This window comes from Dendropsophus ebraccatus, chromosome 4 (genome assembly GCF_027789765.1).
Source record: "Dendropsophus ebraccatus isolate aDenEbr1 chromosome 4, aDenEbr1.pat, whole genome shotgun sequence".
Classification (NCBI taxonomy): Eukaryota; Metazoa; Chordata; class Amphibia; order Anura; family Hylidae; genus Dendropsophus; species Dendropsophus ebraccatus.
This window is the reverse complement of record NC_091457.1, coordinates 17,781,685-17,799,493: the sequence shown is the minus strand read 5'-3', so window position 1 is coordinate 17,799,493 and position 17,809 is coordinate 17,781,685. Positions and strand designations below refer to the sequence as shown.

The window sequence follows — 17,809 nt, the reverse complement described above, 5'->3', positions numbered from 1 at the left end:
ATCGCTTATCATAGTCATATCAAATTGTGCTGATACATTGGGAGATAAGTAGACATGAGCAACCTTCGAGAATGTTCGGGTTCATCTGAATCTGAACTCTCAACATTTGATTACTGGTGGCTGAAGAAGTTAGATGCAGCCCTAAAGGCCCTATTTCACGAAGCGTTTATCATCAGCCCTTACGGCCGATAATAGTGTATTAGAAAACAATGATCAACCGACATGCACAATGTCGGCTGATCGTTGTCTTTCAACAGGCAACGATCAGCCTTGCAAGGATCTGCTGCCGTCTCTCTGTGTAATAGGAGCGGCTGCAGCAGACCGCTGTTGTCTCCTATGGTCTGCCTGAACTATCTGACAATTGCCCGGGACTCCCGTACCCCCAAGCGGCTCTTACTGGCTCCTCCTCGGACAGGGGAACGAGGAGCAAGCGAGCGCTGACCTGACAGGTCGGCCCTTGCTTGCTCTCCACATTGCCCAGTGTAATAGGGGCTTTAGGCTACCTGGTAAACATGGATATAGCCATAGGCTGTATGCTAGTTTTCCCAGACCCCTTAGGACTGCATCCAACTTCTGCAGCCTCGAGGAGTCAACACTACTTATAATCATCAGCCACTGGTAATCAAATGCTGAGAGGTCCGGTTTGGACGAACCTGAGTGTGCTTGAGGTTCGCTCCTCTCTTGAGATAAGCAAAAAGTTTGTTACTTTTGTCTGTAGCCCAGAATAATGGCTATCCCAGGATTTCCCAGAAATCCTTTCGCAGTATCCTGTTATTTTAATTGCCGCTGTTTTGGATGTCTCCACCTTCCACAAACTGATCATACGTTGCACTGTTCTTTCCAGGTCTATCACATAAATCAGAGACAGGGCCTAATGCAAAAAATCAGCTCCGTCTTCCAGAAAATAACCGAACCGATTCAGCCCAAGGTTGCTGGTTACCGACCGCAGACAGTCAAGCATCTCTCATACCCCTTCTCCAGGGAAAAACAGCATTTGTGAGTATAAGGAATCAAGGCTGTTGCGCTGTCTAACAAGGTCTTCTCCAAGGACTTTATAATGTATAATAAACCTATGCTCGGCAGGATAAAAAACTTGGTATAAATTGCCACCTGTTTATATGGAACAAGCAGCATGTTGCATTCAGTCGCTCCAACATCTAATCATGGAGGAACCCTGCAAACAGATAAAGTAATGGGGGTTCCAATCCAGATATCCCCTTTTAAAAACGTTGTGCCTCTGGGGCAGGAGTATACGTAGAATTTACAGGGTCCATAGCAAAATAAACAAAAATAACAGTAACTAAAGGTATGGATAATAGCACCACATAGCAGACAGCCCAAATAGTAATGCTGGATGGCCAAAACCCATCACAACTATATGTGTGTGTGTGTGTGTGTGTGTGTGTGTATATAATATATATATATATATATATATATATATATATATATATATATATATATATATATATAATGTGTACAATGTCTCCCTGATCCCATATTGCAGCTGACTTTAGAGCTCCCATCCTCCTGCGTCCACCGCTAACTATCAAATACTTTATTTTTCAACAGGTTCGACATGTCAGACAAAGAGTCGTTCTTTGACAGCAAAACAAGAAGCTCGATTGTAAGTGTTAAACACGCCGCCGGTCCCTGGGCGATCCAGTGTGAATTGCTTCCCAATTAGATTTTCACACCTACTATAAGCCATTAGGATCTTCACTCACATGTAAAGCTGAGCTGGCCCTGACCTATGTGCACATCGCCTATAAGAGTTTCTGCTGCCATTGACGGCTGAAATCTCCTTAATATTGATTCATAGGAGTTAATACAAGGACATTGACCAAGTCATCTGATCTGCCAGCATAATGCCATAGAGAAGATTGATATATATTATGTGTGTGTGTGTGTGTGTGTATGTGTGGGGACATATTCAGTATAACTTCATTGAAATCTTTGTTTATTTTAAGCTTAGGAGTCCAGCGGGTGGTCTTAACAAAGGAGTCAGACCACACCCTCTGGACTACTAAGCCCAGATTTTTTTTTTTTTTTTTTTTTTTACTGCTGTAGTTTTGGATACGAAATACTGACCTCTTATGTGACTATGGTTAGCTAGCTGTGGTTAGTTCTGCCTAAACATTTTATGAGATTTCAACAGACAGATCATTGGAAGATTTAGGTGTCTTTTTCTTATAGACCCTTGTAGAGGGAAGTAGAAAATACTAATGAAGTCCAGTAAAAAATAAAATATAATAATAATAATAATTATAATAATAATAACAATTATAATTATTATTATTATTATTATTATTATTTTTAATCACTTTTTGGGTGATTTATAATTTTTTGTTCTTGTCCGTACAGGTGTATGAAATCTTGAAAAGGACTACCTGTAACAAAGCCAAATATCGCATGGGTGAGTGCAGTATTACTAAACCATGTATTCAATAAATTATACAGCCTGTTTAATGATGCAAAGATGATCGCCGTCGTGTGAAATAATGTAGGCATGGAGTCATTCTATTGTGAATAGGCATCGACATGGATTCAGTTCAAATTCAATAAACCCACACAAGCATGGGAACTCTTTGTCCAGTATTAGAAAAATACAGCTACTTTCTTGGAAGAACAGCGCCACCCCTGTCCTGAGGTTGTGTGTTGTATTACAGTTCAGTTTACTTATTCCCTTTAATGGAACTGAGCTGCAGAACATACACCCAAACTGAGCTGTTTCTTGAAGAAATCGGCCCTGTTTTTCTAAGTAAATTTATCACTGCAGCTTTGGGGTCGGATACAATGAGAATCTTCCATTTTATTCTGAGAATGAAAACTGCAAGATATCAGGATTATTTTATAATATAGATTTTAAAAAATGGAAAATTTAGAAACAATGTCACCAAACATTCTTAAAAATATGTGTTTAACATAAAAATATTATTTAAGCAATAGGTAATTTTTTTATGACACCTTCCCTTAAAGGGATTAGATCAGATCCCTACTGATCAGCTAATTCTTACCTATCCTGTAGGCTCTGTAGGGGTGACAGGTTCCCTTTAAAAGTTATTTGTACTGACAGGTCCGTTTAAAGCATTAGCCGCCTTCCAAAAAACAGTGCCACCCCTGCCCTCTGGTTGAGTGTGGTATTGCAGCTCACCCTCATTCACTTCAGTTGAGTATCCAGTTGTAATATCAGACACAACCTATAAACCTTAGCAAGACCCCCTGCCACTATAGGCTACATTTCTAGAAGATTACATTATGGAATTGTTATTTGAGCAGTTTCCTGGCGTCTTTATACACGCTTACCTCATGTTTTTTCTTCTTTTGTGTTTTTGGAGTGTTTTCCTGGTGCACATTCTAACTTGCCCATACTTTCATGTCTCTGGTCTATTCTCTGAAGGCGTTGGCTCCTCCACCCTCACACCAGATGTGTCACTTGACATTCCTCAATGTCTCTTCTTCTTTTTTTGTTCACGCATTCTACCAAAAGTGACGGCTGTGTAGATGTCCCGAGGAGATGTTTACTCTGGGCACACCTCTCCCGTTCCAGCCACTAATCCGTGCATTGTAGCATCCCTGCCGCCGTGTATTAGTCACAGCAATACCATACAATAATCTTTTCATCTCCTCTATGATCGGCTGGGCAGGGATTAGTCGTCTACTGCCAGTCAGTTTTTCCAGCTTTCGAAGAACCCGGCGTCTGCTCGGTCTCCTGTACGCTGGCGGTGTTACATCATGCTATTCAGGCTGCTTACAGAGACGCTCTCATAGCTCCCACATTGAGGGCCCATTCATCACCTGTATTTGTACGGTTGGGTTCAGCCAAGGAGCCAGGAATGTGGCAATCGTAAAAAAAAAGTAACTGGATTCAATCATGATGCATAAAGGAGAAGTTACAGGATTCTACACTTTGATCTGAGGATCAGTCCTGGATCTGAATCATCCTTGGAGGGGAGATCAGGGATAACCATTCTTCTATGTAAATGATACAAGAATCAAAAGTTATCATGTCTTAGAAGATAATTAGAAAATTGGTGGGTGATCACCCTCTGGGACCCCTAGAAATTCTAGAAATTGATGTCAACAGTGTCAGACTGGCCCATCGGAGGATCCTCCAGTAGGCCCCAGCTCAGATCTCTGTTTGCTGTTAGTAAACTGGAACATGCTTTCTTCATATCCACAGATTGTTTAGTAAGCCTGGATAAGCCCTTTAGCCGCTTTCTCCCAGAAACAGCACCTCTCCTGTCCACAGTTTGGATTCTGTTTTGCAGCTCTGTTCCATCAAAGCGAATGAGACAAAGGGCCCTATTCCACGGGACGATTATCGTTTGCATAATCTTTAACGATAAACGATCCAAACGACCGCTATTGCGAACGACCTGGAATCGTTCACCCATTTACATGAAAAGATAATCGTTACTTATGGATCGTTCTTGCGGTCGTCTTGTCGTCTCTATTGCGTTCGGCACTACTGCGAACGACGTCCTATTCAATGCGAACGATTTGCGAACGAGCAACGATAAAAATAGGTCATATCCGCCACAACCTGAAGTAACTACCAGTTTTGATGCAGCTCAAAATGCGTTGGGCCTCACATTCTGGGGTCATACAATGTAATAGCTGAATGTGCAGGCCTCAATGCCAAAGTGGCGCGTAGCTTCTATAAATGGCCTGTTTGGCGCTCTTCCCGGATCTGTATCGTCGCGGACACGCATGCCTGACCAAGTGAGTAATAGCTCGTCGGCGTTGTGGAGCGCGGTGACCCGTTTTATACACCGTTATACTGAGACTGCTTAAAAGAATAGAATAGCAGCTAAACATAGTATAATTATACAGGCTGCCGCATACAACAAGGCAGTGACAGAGAGGACTCGCTAATGGTGTGAACAGCGCTGCCTGTCCGCTACATCCGCTTCATAGCTTTCTTTTTATTCCATAGGAATTACCAGCCTACTTGCTAATGGTGTGTACAGCGCTGCCTATCCGCTACACGATGTAAGTATTGATGTCTAAGGGGTCTCGTGGCTGTTAAAGGGGTTTTCTAGGAGTAGAAAAACCTGGTTGCTTTGTTCTTAAAACAGCGCCACACCTGTCAAAACTCTTAATTCTTGACAAATATTGATTGGGAAGCTGTGCTTTTATATACCTATCACTTAAAGGGAGCCTTTGATATTGAAAATGGTGTCCAGTCTGCGGGCACGATTTTATAGAGCAGAAGAACACATAGGGTTCCTATGCTGGCAATGGCTCATAGATGGCCTACTCTAATAATAGAGGGCCCTCGGTCAGTCCAGGCTTTAGCACAATATGGCGCCCCAAAAAACACAACCCCTTTTGGAACTATGGGGCATAGATCTAATACTACTTCAAGTTGTTTAGCATCGTATTGCTGTTTGCTATTTACCGTGTAGCATTCTAGCTGTACAAATATTCAACAGTTTTTTGCCTTTATATATTGTGATTTTTGTCCCGCTCCCTCTGTTCACCTTATGTGCTCTGCAGCTGATACAGCGACATAGCGGAGAAGAGCGGTCGTCTCTCCCAGGCCTCTCAGCAGGAATGCTGTAAAATATTAAGGCTAGGAATCCGACCAAGAAGCCCGTGTTATACACAAGGGAACGTTCCCTCTTAAATCATTTATGAGTTATTCTCCGGGGTATGGCGCACAAGGTGTTGTGTAATGTAGTTGAGAAGTTCATGCAGATCCAGACAACGTCCTCCCTATAATGCTGACTGACAGAAAACTATGGTGCACCAATTCTAGTAGAGACCTCCCCTCTCCTCTATCAGCCAGAATGTGGAGCAAATAGCGTCTCACTATTAGACTCTGCACGTATGGAAAGCTCATTTATTATAATGGGAAATGTGTAATACTTTATCTTACCTGTGGAGGCACTGCAGAAAAATTTAACTCTTGCTTCTGGATTCCCTCTTGGATTACAATAGGACAGCATATGGGATCATCAAATTTTTTTTATTTTTTTTCTAAAAAAATTTCGTGTGACGGATGAATTTCTCTAGACAATGACTGTAACCACAGAGTGACTTTTTTTTAGCCCATGTTTGATAGAAAGTAAATGTATCACTCATCACTCAGTATTATACAGAAGCTGTTATATAGGTATTCGAAACTTATACAAATAGAGTGGTGAGTCTAATTGTGGTGGTTTCTGCTGTGGTCGTGTGGGTTTCTTATTTGTAATGGCGGAGAGCCAACTTGTTTGGCAAACCCTGTCTTGTGATGTAAAGACAGGAGCTATTTGTGTGCAATTCAGGTTTTCATCACTCTGACTGTAGAAGTCCTTGTGTCCGGAGTCTTCTGGTTTCTGTTGGAAGGAATAATCTTAATGGGATCCCAATATAAGTAGTGTTTAGCAGAGAGGGCAATCTGTTTAGGTTTGCCACTGTTCTACGAACCCAAATGCTCCACATTTGACTCCGCGAGGCTGCAGAAGTTGGATGTCACCCTAGGCAGTCCCGGAAAACATGAATACAGCCTATGGCTATATCCATGGTTTCCAGGCAGACTTAGGGCTCCATCCAACTTCTGCAGCCACCGGTAATCTAATGCAGAGCGTTCGGCCTTATAAAAGTCAACTGGACTCATAGATCCACCATACTGGTGATGGTTCCATCAACTTATGACTGTATGACTATTCCTGGTGTATAAATCGCATGAGTTTCTATTCTTTTTTTTTAGGGAGACTACGATAATGATGCTGAACCCAATGACCGGAAGGTGAGCACTTTGCCTAAGACAGTAGGGGTAATCAGGGGAAGGCCTCATATGGTCTTAGGGTTTTTGTTCCTGATCCCTATGCTCCCATCTATCTTCTGTGTACAATATGGTGGTTTTGGCAGAGAAGTGGTCACATGTGAGTGTGGTCCTCCTTCACTATAGGGACCATGAACTATGCAGATCATATCCTCTATAGATTATAATTGAGGGTGACCATGAATATGTAGACACCTTTCCGCTACAAACCACAGACGTGAGATATTGAATGTATTGCATGGTCCTCGGATGGAGTCAAGAACCACATCGGAGACCCCCCTCTTGTGTGGGAGTTTGACCACCAAAGTAACATGTCATCATTTTTTGTATATCGAGCTTTTCTTATTTCTTCCTGCTACTTGAGCTCTTACAAACCTCCCATTTTCTAAGTAAAGCCAACGGAGCAGGGGGTGCTGGGTAAAAGGATGCGTACAGTAATATAGGGGGCGCTCACTCAACGTCTGGGGCATCATCTCTAAGTATGGTCCTGTCGAGGATAACGATCTCCATCCAGTGTGAAGTTCCTGCCTCTAAACCACAGTTTACGCTCTTTCCCATCGGGGCAGATACACAATGCATGCTACACTCTCTTTATTCTCTGCACAAGCCACTTGTTCGAGCCCTTACCATGGGGCTGGTGTGGGTGTTAGAAGATTGATGGGAAAATTAAACATTGATGCTTTGTGCTCATTAAAGGGGAGTTCCTTGGCTGATCCCGCTGGAGAACCAACAGGAGACTTCTTAGCAGATGTGTTTCATTGTTGCACACTGGCCAAAATCCACAAAGCTGTGGCGTATAACATATTTGCAACCTGAACTTGCATGACAAGGACCTCATTCATGTAGTTTTCCTCAATGTCCACTTATGCGTGCAAAAGTAATATGGCTGCATTTTGTACAGAGACCCACTATGAGGTTCAATGTTCCTCAACACCTACACTCCGGCTGTTTCAAAAGTGGAACACCCATCATGCCCTGATGGCCATATGTTGGAAAAGAGTCGAAAGGCCACCATACACATTAGATGGTCGGCTGGTGCCACCAAAATCGACAATTTTGGCCAACAACAATTTAACGCATATGGTCAGCTTAAAGGTGTAGTCCGTCGCCCAACTTTTTTTTTTCTAAGAGAAAGGGAGGAGGTGGTTGAAGCTAACTACATGCACCTACCTTCCAAGCCTCTGAGTAACTGAGCGTGACGCGTCAGCCGTGCTCAGCCAGTCAGCGGCCGAGGCAAGACCCTGGTGTGGTTGCTGACTGGCTGAACGGGACTGACACATCACCACCCAAGCCCTGACTCAGACCAGTTGGGCCAGAGGGACTGGGAACCAGAGGGGCCGACATTGGACCCCAGTGCTGGAGCCAGGGAGGTAGGTGCAAATAGTTTGGTTCAGAAGAAAAAAAATAGTTCTAGTGCGGAATAAATAACAGCACGGATTAGCCAATAATGTCTATGGGATCCGCTTTTTTTGCAACCTCTGTGAAAAACACGGATCAAATTTAAATATGGACTGTTCTCCATGGATCACGGAGAAAAAATAACAGAGGTATGTGAGGACCATAAAAATCACTAAACGTGTGAATGAAGCCTTAGTCTCGAATAGTTCTCATTTTTATTGAGGGCATCCAGTTGTGGAGTCTTAATTGCAATGCTTTATGGGAAAAATATGCATTAGCTCTACCCCACAAGAAAATTGTCAATCGAATACCACCTGTGGGCAGCTACCCTGTCAGTCTATATCTGACCTGTATATTAGCTTTTTAAACACGACTAGGGATTTTAGCCCATACAGTGTCTCCACTAAAAGAAAAAGACGCAGACCTGTAGATTTTGGGATTTTGTTCCTGATATTTCTGTGCTGTTATATAGGTTGAGCAATGACAAGGTAGCTACCTATAGGTGGCACTAGTGACAGTGTTTTTCCTTCTGGAGGAGAGCTCATTTGCATACCTTTTTCCCAGGGAGCATTGCCTTTAAAACTCTCCATAAGGAGAAATGGAGTCTTTTAAGAGATGCATCAGATGTCTCACCGAGGTCAACCAGCTCCCAATCTGTCCCAACAAGGGGAAAGAAGCCCAAATCCGCTTCTCTGGTTAAGCGGATATTCATAGTCACACTTTAGGACTCTTTAAAAACTCTGACATTGACCTACTAGGTTGATACCTACAGGTGGCAGTAGAGAGATAGTATAGCATTGATGACATCTACCTTGGTAACATCTAGGAGACCCTTACTATGTTGTAACCATTGTCCTTTATATTTCAGATCTTATGTGATGAGTGGGCCAGTTATGGTGTTTTCTACAAATATCAGCCTATTGACCTGGTCCGGTAAGTTATATTTCTGCTATTGTGAGACTATAACTCTCATTATTGTATTATCGAGGTACTACATCTGTCTTCCACTTTATTCCATTCTTGTGCTCTTCTCTCTTCCCAGGAAATATTTTGGTGAGAAGATTGCCCTGTACTTTGGTTGGCTTGGAGTGTATACTCAGATGCTTATTCCCGCATCCATTGTGGGGATCATTGTGTTCCTTTATGGATGTGCAACTGTAGATGAAGACATCCCAAGGTAATTCCTGTGACTAATTGCTGTTGTCTGTACTTTTAGGTTCTTCTTCTAAATTAGAGCATAGAAAAGGAGAGAGGCACAATTGAAGGGGCGATTGCACAGGCTGTGTATTGGTGCATGGGGGGGAATTGCACAGACTATCTTTAGGTGCACAGAGAGAGAGGGAAATTGCACAGGCTGTGTATTGGTGCATGGAGGGGGTTGCACACAATGTGTATTGGTGCATGGGGGAATTGCACAGAGGGAGGGGAAATTGCACAGGCTGTGTATTGGTGCATGGGGGAATTGCACAGGTTGTGTACTGGTGCACAGAGGGAGGGAAAATTGCACCGGCTGTGTATTGGTGCACAGAGGGAGGGGGGATTGCACAAGACAAGGTGTGTATTGGTGAACAAGGGGGATTGCACAGACTGTGTATTGGTGCATGGGGGGAATTGCCCAGGTTGTGTATTGGTGTATGGGGGGGATTGCACAGGCTGTGTATTGGTGCATGGGGGGAATTGCACAGGTTGTGTATTGGTGCATGGGGGGAATTGCACAGGTTGTGTATTGGTGTATGGGGGGGATTGCACAGGTTGTGTATTGGTGTATGGGGGGAATTGCACAGGCTGTGTATTGGTGTATGGGGGGGGATTGCACAGGCTGTGTATTGGTTTATGGGGGGAATTGCACAGGCTGTTTATTGGTGCATGGGGGGTAGGAAGTGCATAGACTGTGTATTAGTGTATGGGGGGTAGGAAGTGCATAGACTGTGTATTAGTGTATGGGGGGTAGGAAGTGCATAGACTGTGTATTGGTGCACATATGGAGGGGGGTGCACAGGCTGTGTATTGGTGCACAGGGTCAGGCTGTATATTTGGTGCACATAGAGAGGGGGGGTGCACAGGCTGTATATTTGTGCACATATGGAGGGGGGTGCACAGGCTGTGTATTGGTGCACAGGCTGTATATTGGTGCACATAGGGAGGGGGGGTGCACAGGCTGTATATTGGTGCACATATGGAGGGGGGGGTGCACAGGCTGTGTATTGGTGCACAGGCTGTATATTGGTGCACATAGGGAGGGGGGGTGCACAGGCTGTATATTGGTGCACAGGCTGTATATTGGTGCACATAGGGAGGGGGGGTGCACAGGCTGTATATTGGTGCACATATGGAGGGGGGGGTGCACAGGCTGTGTATTGGTGCACATAGGGAGGGGGGGTGCACAGGCTGTGTATTGGTGCATGGGGGGGAATTGTCCAAGCTGTGTATTGGTGCACTGAAGGAGGAGAAAACCTCTGTGTGGGTAGTTGCACACAAGCGCTTCCTTGGGATATAGAAGAAGGGGCCATTGCACATGCTTTTCTCTTGCCCATGTGAGAAGTGTGACCCTAGGAGCAAATTGCAATGTGTATACCAGGCGTTCTTGGGGGGGGGGGGAAGTAATAGGTATCCATAACCTTAAACTATCATACTACACAAAGCTCCTTGTGCATTATATCATGTCTCTACTGCTCCTCAACTTACTATCCCTGACTTAGTGTATTATTCTATTGGATTATTGTGTGCTTGTGTATTGCATGATCTGTCCCAGCACTATTAATATTGCCTGAGCTCCTTATGTAGCCAGGGGCCGCTCCACCACTGCAATCCCTAATGCACTGCATTACTTGAGAGCGCTCAACAAAACTTACTATAACCCATCCTCTAATGCTAACAAGACAATGTGAAAACAGAATGGAAGACATAAACTTGACACAGGCGCCAAGAGAAATTAAAGCAGCATTGTTAGTACTATAACCTAGGAGCACTCCGCACTGACAAGGCGAGGACACAAACCTCCATCCTGGCATTACACATCATACAGACAGGGATAGGAGCCGGAGCAGGAGATGGTTATGGTAAACTAATAAAATGAGGATGACAGGACATGGAGTATGCTTTATGGGGGTCATAGGGTGAAGAATATACAAACCATTCACAGTCGGGAGAACTAATATGGAGGAAGTTTGCAAGGGGTACTTCATCAATTTTTTTTTCTTTCAGATCAGCTTGTGTCAGAAAGTTATATAGATTTCTAATTTACTTCTATTTAAAAATCTCTAGTCTTCCAGTACTTATCAGCTGCTGTATGTCCTGCAGGAAGTGGTGTATTCTTTCCAGTCTGACACAGTGCTCTCTGCTGCCAGTAGCAAATCCCCATAGAAAACCTCTCCTGCTCTGGACAGTTTCTGACACGGAAAGAGGTGGCAGCAGAGAGCACTGTGTCAGACTGGAAATAATACAACACTTCCTGCAGCACATGCAGCAGCTAATAAGTACTGGAAAACTTAAGATTTTTAAATAGAAGTAAGTTACAAGACTATATATGTTTCTGACACCAAAGAAAAACAATTTTGTTGGAATTCCCCTTTAAGACGCGTGGTCAAGTATGTGTTAAAAGGAGACCCTGCTCATAAAGCAAAGTGCATATCCCTAATATTGAAGTCATGGAGTTATAATAACGTGAAGATCCATCTGTTTATAATCATGGTGCTCTATAGATGGAGCCTCTAATCCTCTTATATACACAATGTATGTTCTAAGTTTCCATCCTCCTCCATCTTTTCTCAGCATGGAGATGTGTGACCAGCGGAACAATATCACCATGTGCCCATTATGTGACAAGACCTGTAACTACTGGAAGATCAGCTCTGCCTGTGCCACAGCCCGTGCCAGTCATCTCTTCGACAACCCAGCCACAGTCTTCTTCTCTGTCTTCATGGCTCTATGGGGTGAGAACATTGTTTATTATACTGGGAATACACATCCTGCTCGCACAGCTGCAGGGTTCTTTAAATGGGTACTGTCACTTTAAGAAAAATTTTTGACATGTCAAAAGTTTTAATTGGCCAGTATCTGGGCGTTCAGATGATAGACAGAAGTGCACAACTAAACGCTTCTCTCCGCAGCTCGCTGAAGGAGAAGGGCTCTATTGTTAGTCTATAGGGCTTGTCTCCTGCAATGAAATAGAGATTGCAGCGAGCCAAGCACAGAAGCGTTCAGCCACATGCTTCTCCCAATTCTATCAAATGATTGGTGGAGGTCTAAACGCTCAGACCCCAACCCTTTAAAACTAATGTTGTGTTAAAAGTTTTTAAAGTGACAGGAACATTTTAAAATGGAGAACATAGATAACATGTGACAGGTCCTGCACTTGCTGTGAGCGGCACATTGTCAGGACAGGTTTGAACCTCCAAATTGCGGTTTTTCTTAACACGACTCTGTACCCACAATCTTTGGTTATTAGGATTTCTCCTAATAATCACTTGTCTAAACACTGCACAGGTGCCTTAACAATCCAGCACATGTGCAGTGTTCAGACAAGTGATGAATAGGAAAAATACTGCCCAGGGCATTCCTAATGATGGGGAGGAGGGACGGAGAGGCAGTGCAGGCCTAGGGCACAGACACTCTAGGCCACGCCAATTTGACAAAGTGCTGCACGTTTATGATGGGAACTGTAGTTTTGCAACAGCAAAGATTCAGCAGTGCATGATGGGAACTGTAGTCTCCTATACACACAGGCTGCAGCCTGACATATTGTTAAATGACACAACAGACTGATAGTGCCGCATTGTCCATATACAGCCCCGGCAGCAGCAGTGCCTCCATCCCCATGGTGGGGCGTTACATCATTTTGGCTGGAGGCCATCTATTAAATAAGTAGCGGAGGTTAAAGTTTTGTTTTCATCTGAGAAAGCGTCCCAGCTGCCGGAAGATATCCCATCTCTTTGCGATTCTCATGTTCTGAAATCTACGTCCTCTTCCAGGACAGCGTCGAGGGAATCTTCTCCCCCGGTCCCCACTCCCCGGCCTCCCTTATCCCTACAGGACTTCTTATTTTGGCGTCAAAAAATGTATTTTTATTCTGTATATTAAAGTTTTTTTTAAAGCTGAATATGTAATATGTGGAAGAAAAGGCACATCTGTTAGTATTTAGTTCCCAGTGTATCCCCCCGGAGATTATAGGTTCCCTATGGAGTTGCCTCTATAACAATTACTGTGTTTGCCATATGCTAAAGAGCTGTTCCCAGCCAGATCTGAGTCACATTTCCTTTGAGAACCACTAGTGCATGGCACACAAGGATAGCTGGAGTCTGTGTGCGTATATATATATATATATATATATATATATATATATATATATATATATAATCTCTATCATCTTAAGGGTGCGCTTTGACGTTTGGTAGGTACATAGCAGATTTGTGACGGAAAGCCAACCACATATAGATAAATCTGCAGGTGCTTCTTTAAAGGGGTTGGCCACTTTATAGTAAAATAGCTCAGTGTACAGTATTAGTAATAGTACTCACTATAGAGGCAAAATCAAACTCCCCTCCCCCAGGCTGTGCTGTCCTGCTCTGTGGTGGTTCTGTCCATAATATGGCTGACATGGAGGAGCATGTGACCATGCCCCACCCCCCAGTGTCCTCCATAGACATTTACAGGCTCAGTGGTGCACTCTGGGGGGCGTGGTATGCTCCATATGTCAGCCATATTATGGACAGAACCACCACAGAGCAGGACAGCACAGCCTGGAGGAGGGGAGTTTGATTTTGCCTCTAAGAGGTACACAGGCAGCTGCTGTCAGTATATATAGTGAGTACCTATAGTATTACTGTACACTGAACTATTTTACTATCTTTACCAACCCCTTTAAAGGGGTACTCTGGTACTTGGTTTTAGAAAGCTATATAGATTTGTAATTTACTCCTATTAAAAAAAAATCTCAAGCCTTCCAGTACATATCAGCTGCTGTATGTCCTGCAGGAAGGGGTGTATTCTTTCCAGTCTAACGCAGTGTTCTCTGCTGCCACCTCTGTCCATGTCAGGAACTGTCCAGAGCAGGAAAGGATTTCTATGGGGGATTTCTTACTGATCTGGACAGTTCCTGACATGGACAGAGGTGGCAGCAGAGAGCACCGTGTCAGACTGGAAAGAATACACCACTTCCTGCAGGACATACAGCAGCTGATAAGTACTGGAAATCTGGAGATTTTGACCGTAAAGTTTTTTTTTTTGTTTTTTTTTCAATACTTTATAATAAACCAGGAATGAAATGCAGTCTGAATGGTATTTAAAGGGTTAAAGTACATGAAAAATTTTAAATCTCAACAAAGCCAGAAGCAGAGGCGGTAACAAAGCATTTATTATGTTTGGATTAGTTACATTTAGAACACGTCATGTTTTCTTCAAAGTTAAATAAATCGGTCTCTGTGTAAATACATTGGTGTCACCGCGGTGAAGGATGGAGCTGGGAAGTCGGACGTTTCCTGAATTAATTTAGCAACTTGTAAGCGGTGCGACTTTAGACAAGCGTATCTGGATCTCCAGGTCATAGAGAGTAAGGTTGTTCCTGCCAAGTGCAAATCCCCCGGCCGTGATACGCTCCCCTCTAAATAATGTCAGATAAACATTTACACTGGGTTCCTGGTTGGCTGCTAACACCTCCTGTACACTGACTATACAACAGTACAGATCCCTGTATTAGAAGTCAATGAGAGCAGCATTAAAGGGGTACTCCATCAAAATTCTTTTTCTTTCAAATCAACTGGTTTCAGAAAGTTATATAGATTTGTAATTTACTTCTATTTCAAAATCTTCCAGCTGCTGTATGTCCTGCAAGAAGTGGTGTGTTTTATACAGTGCTCTCTGCTGCCACCTCTGTCCAGGTCAGGAACTGTCCAGAGCAGGAGACGTTTTCTATGGGGATTTGCTCCTGCTCTGGACAGTTCCTGATATGGACAGAGGTGGCAGCAGAGAGCACTGTGTCAGACTGGAAGGAATACACCACTTCCTGCAGGACATACAGTAGCTGATAAGTACTGGAAGACTGGAGATTTTTAAATAGAAAAATAATACAAATCTATACAACTTTCTGAAACCAGTTAATTTGAAAGAAAAACATGTTTGCTGAATAACCCCTTTAAGGGTATTGGGGGCCAATCCCAATTTTAGAGTGTACCAAAAGACTGTGACAATCAGGATGCCCTCAACAGTTCCCACAAAACTAAGTCTGGCCGCCATAGTGCCAACACTGTTTCTCCCCCAGAGTGCCACCATTAGTAATAGTTCCCCCCAATGGGGTCAACCATTGTGACATTGCTTCCCAAGGTAGCTCCATTAGTTTTAGTACCAGCCATAGTGGTCCTGAATTAATAATGCTCCCATTAGTGTCCCAGTAGTACTATTACTCCACCGGGGTGTCCCCACCAGTGTTAGATAGATTATATCTATCCATCTATCTATTATCTATCTATCTATCTATCTATCTATCTATCTATCTATCTATCTATCTCTATCCATATCTATCTATCTATCTATTATCTCCTATCTATCTATCTATCTATCTATCTATCTATTATCTCCTATCTATCTATCTATCTATCTATCTATCTATCTATTATCTCCTATCTATCTATCTATCTATCTATCTATCTATCATATATAGTCAATTATAATAAAACTCCTCTAGATTGTCTTAACAGTGCCTGAATAGTAGTAATACTCTCCCTGAGTTCATCCATTAGCTATAGTGCCCCACTAGTAGTAATGTTCCCCTTGAGTGCCCTTTTTGGTAATAGGTCCCCTATAGAAGTAATACTCCTGCATAGTAGTAAAATTCACCTTGAGTGCCCGCTAGGGATGAGTGAACCTCTAGTATATGTTTACCTTTGTCCAAACCTGAACTCTTTACATCATATCGGCCATAGGCTGTATCTATGTTTTCCAGGACTACTTCAGCCTCCAATAATCCAATGCTGAGAGTTTAGGTTCAGATGAACCTGAAAGTGCTTGAGGTTTGCTCATCTCTAGTGCTCGCATTAGTAATAGTGCCCTTATAGTGGCAGTAGTCCCCCCAAAGTCGTAATATTGTCCTTTAGTGCCTGCCATAGTGCCATAATGCTCCCCCATAAGGCTTCCATAGAGTCATAATGCTCCCCCATAGTGCCCACCATAGTGTCATAAAGCTCCCCCATAGTGCCCACCATAGTGTCATAATGCTCCCCCATAGTGCCCACCATAGTGTCATAATGCTCCCCCATAAGGCCTCCATAGTGTCATAATGCTCCCCCATAGTGCCCACCATAGTGTCATAATGCTCCCCCATAGTGCCCACCATAGTGTCATAATGTTCCCCCATAGTGCCCAACATAGTGTCATAATGCTCCCCCATAGTGCCCACCATAGTGTCATAATGCTCCCCCATAGTGCCCACCATAGTGTCATAATGCTCCCCCATAGTGCCCACCATAGTGCCATAATGCTCCCCCATAGTGCCCACCATAGTGTCATAATGCTCCCCCATAGTGCCCACCAGTGTCATAATGCTCCCCCATAGTGCTCACCATAGTGTCATAATGCTCCCCCATAGAGCCCACCATAGTGTCATAATGCCCACCATAGTGTCATAATGCTCCCCCATAGTGCCCACCATAGTGTCATAATGCTCCCCCATAGGGCCTCCATAGTGTCATAATGCTTCCCCATAGTGCCCACCATAGTGTCATAATGCTCCCCCATAGAACCCACCATAGTGTCATAATGCTCCCCCATAGTGCCCACCATAGTGTCATAATGCTCCCCCATAGTGCTCACCATAGTGTCATAATGCTCCCCTATAGAGCCCACCATAGTGTCATAATGCTCCCCCATAGTGCCCACCATAGTGTCATAATGCTCTACCATAGTGCCCACCATAGTGTCATAGTAGTGCCCTAAAAGTAATTACTCCCCCAGAGTGCTCCATCAGTAATAGTGCTTTAATACTCCTACAGACTGCCCTCACTAGTAATAGTGCCCCGACTATATCATTAGTCCCCGTTTAGTAATAGGCCTCCCTCATAGTGCCCTCAAAAGAAAATTCAATGGAGAGAAGAAGAAAAGAATAAAGTGAATGACTCCACACATTCCCATTCCCTATTGCCTCCAGATGGTGGAAGCCCTGGGGCCTCCCTATAGTCGGGCTCTGTGGACAATGCAATGAAATTATTATCCGGTCACCTATGTATGACTCTCTATGGTGGTGGGTGACTGTAGAACTATCACTGCATAGACCTGGGTTCTGTATGGTCAGTAGCGTCACACAATGAGGATCCTATAATGTGGCTGGTTATTATAATAATGAAGCCATGCGTGTTACAGATCAGTCCCTGGGGCTTCCACATAACATGAGATGCTCCCCGCGGGGACGTTCTGATGTAATCTCCTCGCTGTGTGTTACATACGGACAGTCATTGCCTCATAGGATATAATATCTGTGTGGGTGTACTTACAGTATGTTTATGTACTGTAGTTTCTATAGGATGTTTGCCTGTGCCTTTTATATAGTGGAAGTATAGATATATAGATATATTAGTCTATAGTCTATTAGTAAGGGCTAATGTCTATTAGCAATACGCTATGTAATATATGATAGAAAGTCCATATTTCCGT

At 43.5% G+C, this 17,809-nt stretch overlaps 1 protein-coding gene across 7 annotated transcripts in view; it reads left to right on the top strand.

Annotated features, from left to right (window-relative positions):
* ANO1 (anoctamin 1) overlaps positions 1-17,809 on the top strand; it is a 135,516-nt gene that overhangs the window by 93,352 nt on the left and 24,355 nt on the right. For all 7 annotated transcript variants that reach the window (XM_069965208.1, XM_069965206.1, XM_069965207.1 and 4 more), the window contains 8 exons: positions 845-996; positions 1,570-1,624; positions 2,362-2,413; positions 4,937-4,992; positions 6,698-6,736; positions 9,039-9,103; positions 9,213-9,347; positions 11,942-12,102. In XM_069965208.1, the coding sequence (XP_069821309.1) occupies positions 845-996; positions 1,570-1,624; positions 2,362-2,413; positions 4,937-4,992; positions 6,698-6,736; positions 9,039-9,103; positions 9,213-9,347; positions 11,942-12,102 (715 nt within the window). The remainder of the gene's footprint in view (positions 1-844; positions 997-1,569; positions 1,625-2,361; positions 2,414-4,936; positions 4,993-6,697; positions 6,737-9,038; positions 9,104-9,212; positions 9,348-11,941; positions 12,103-17,809) is intronic.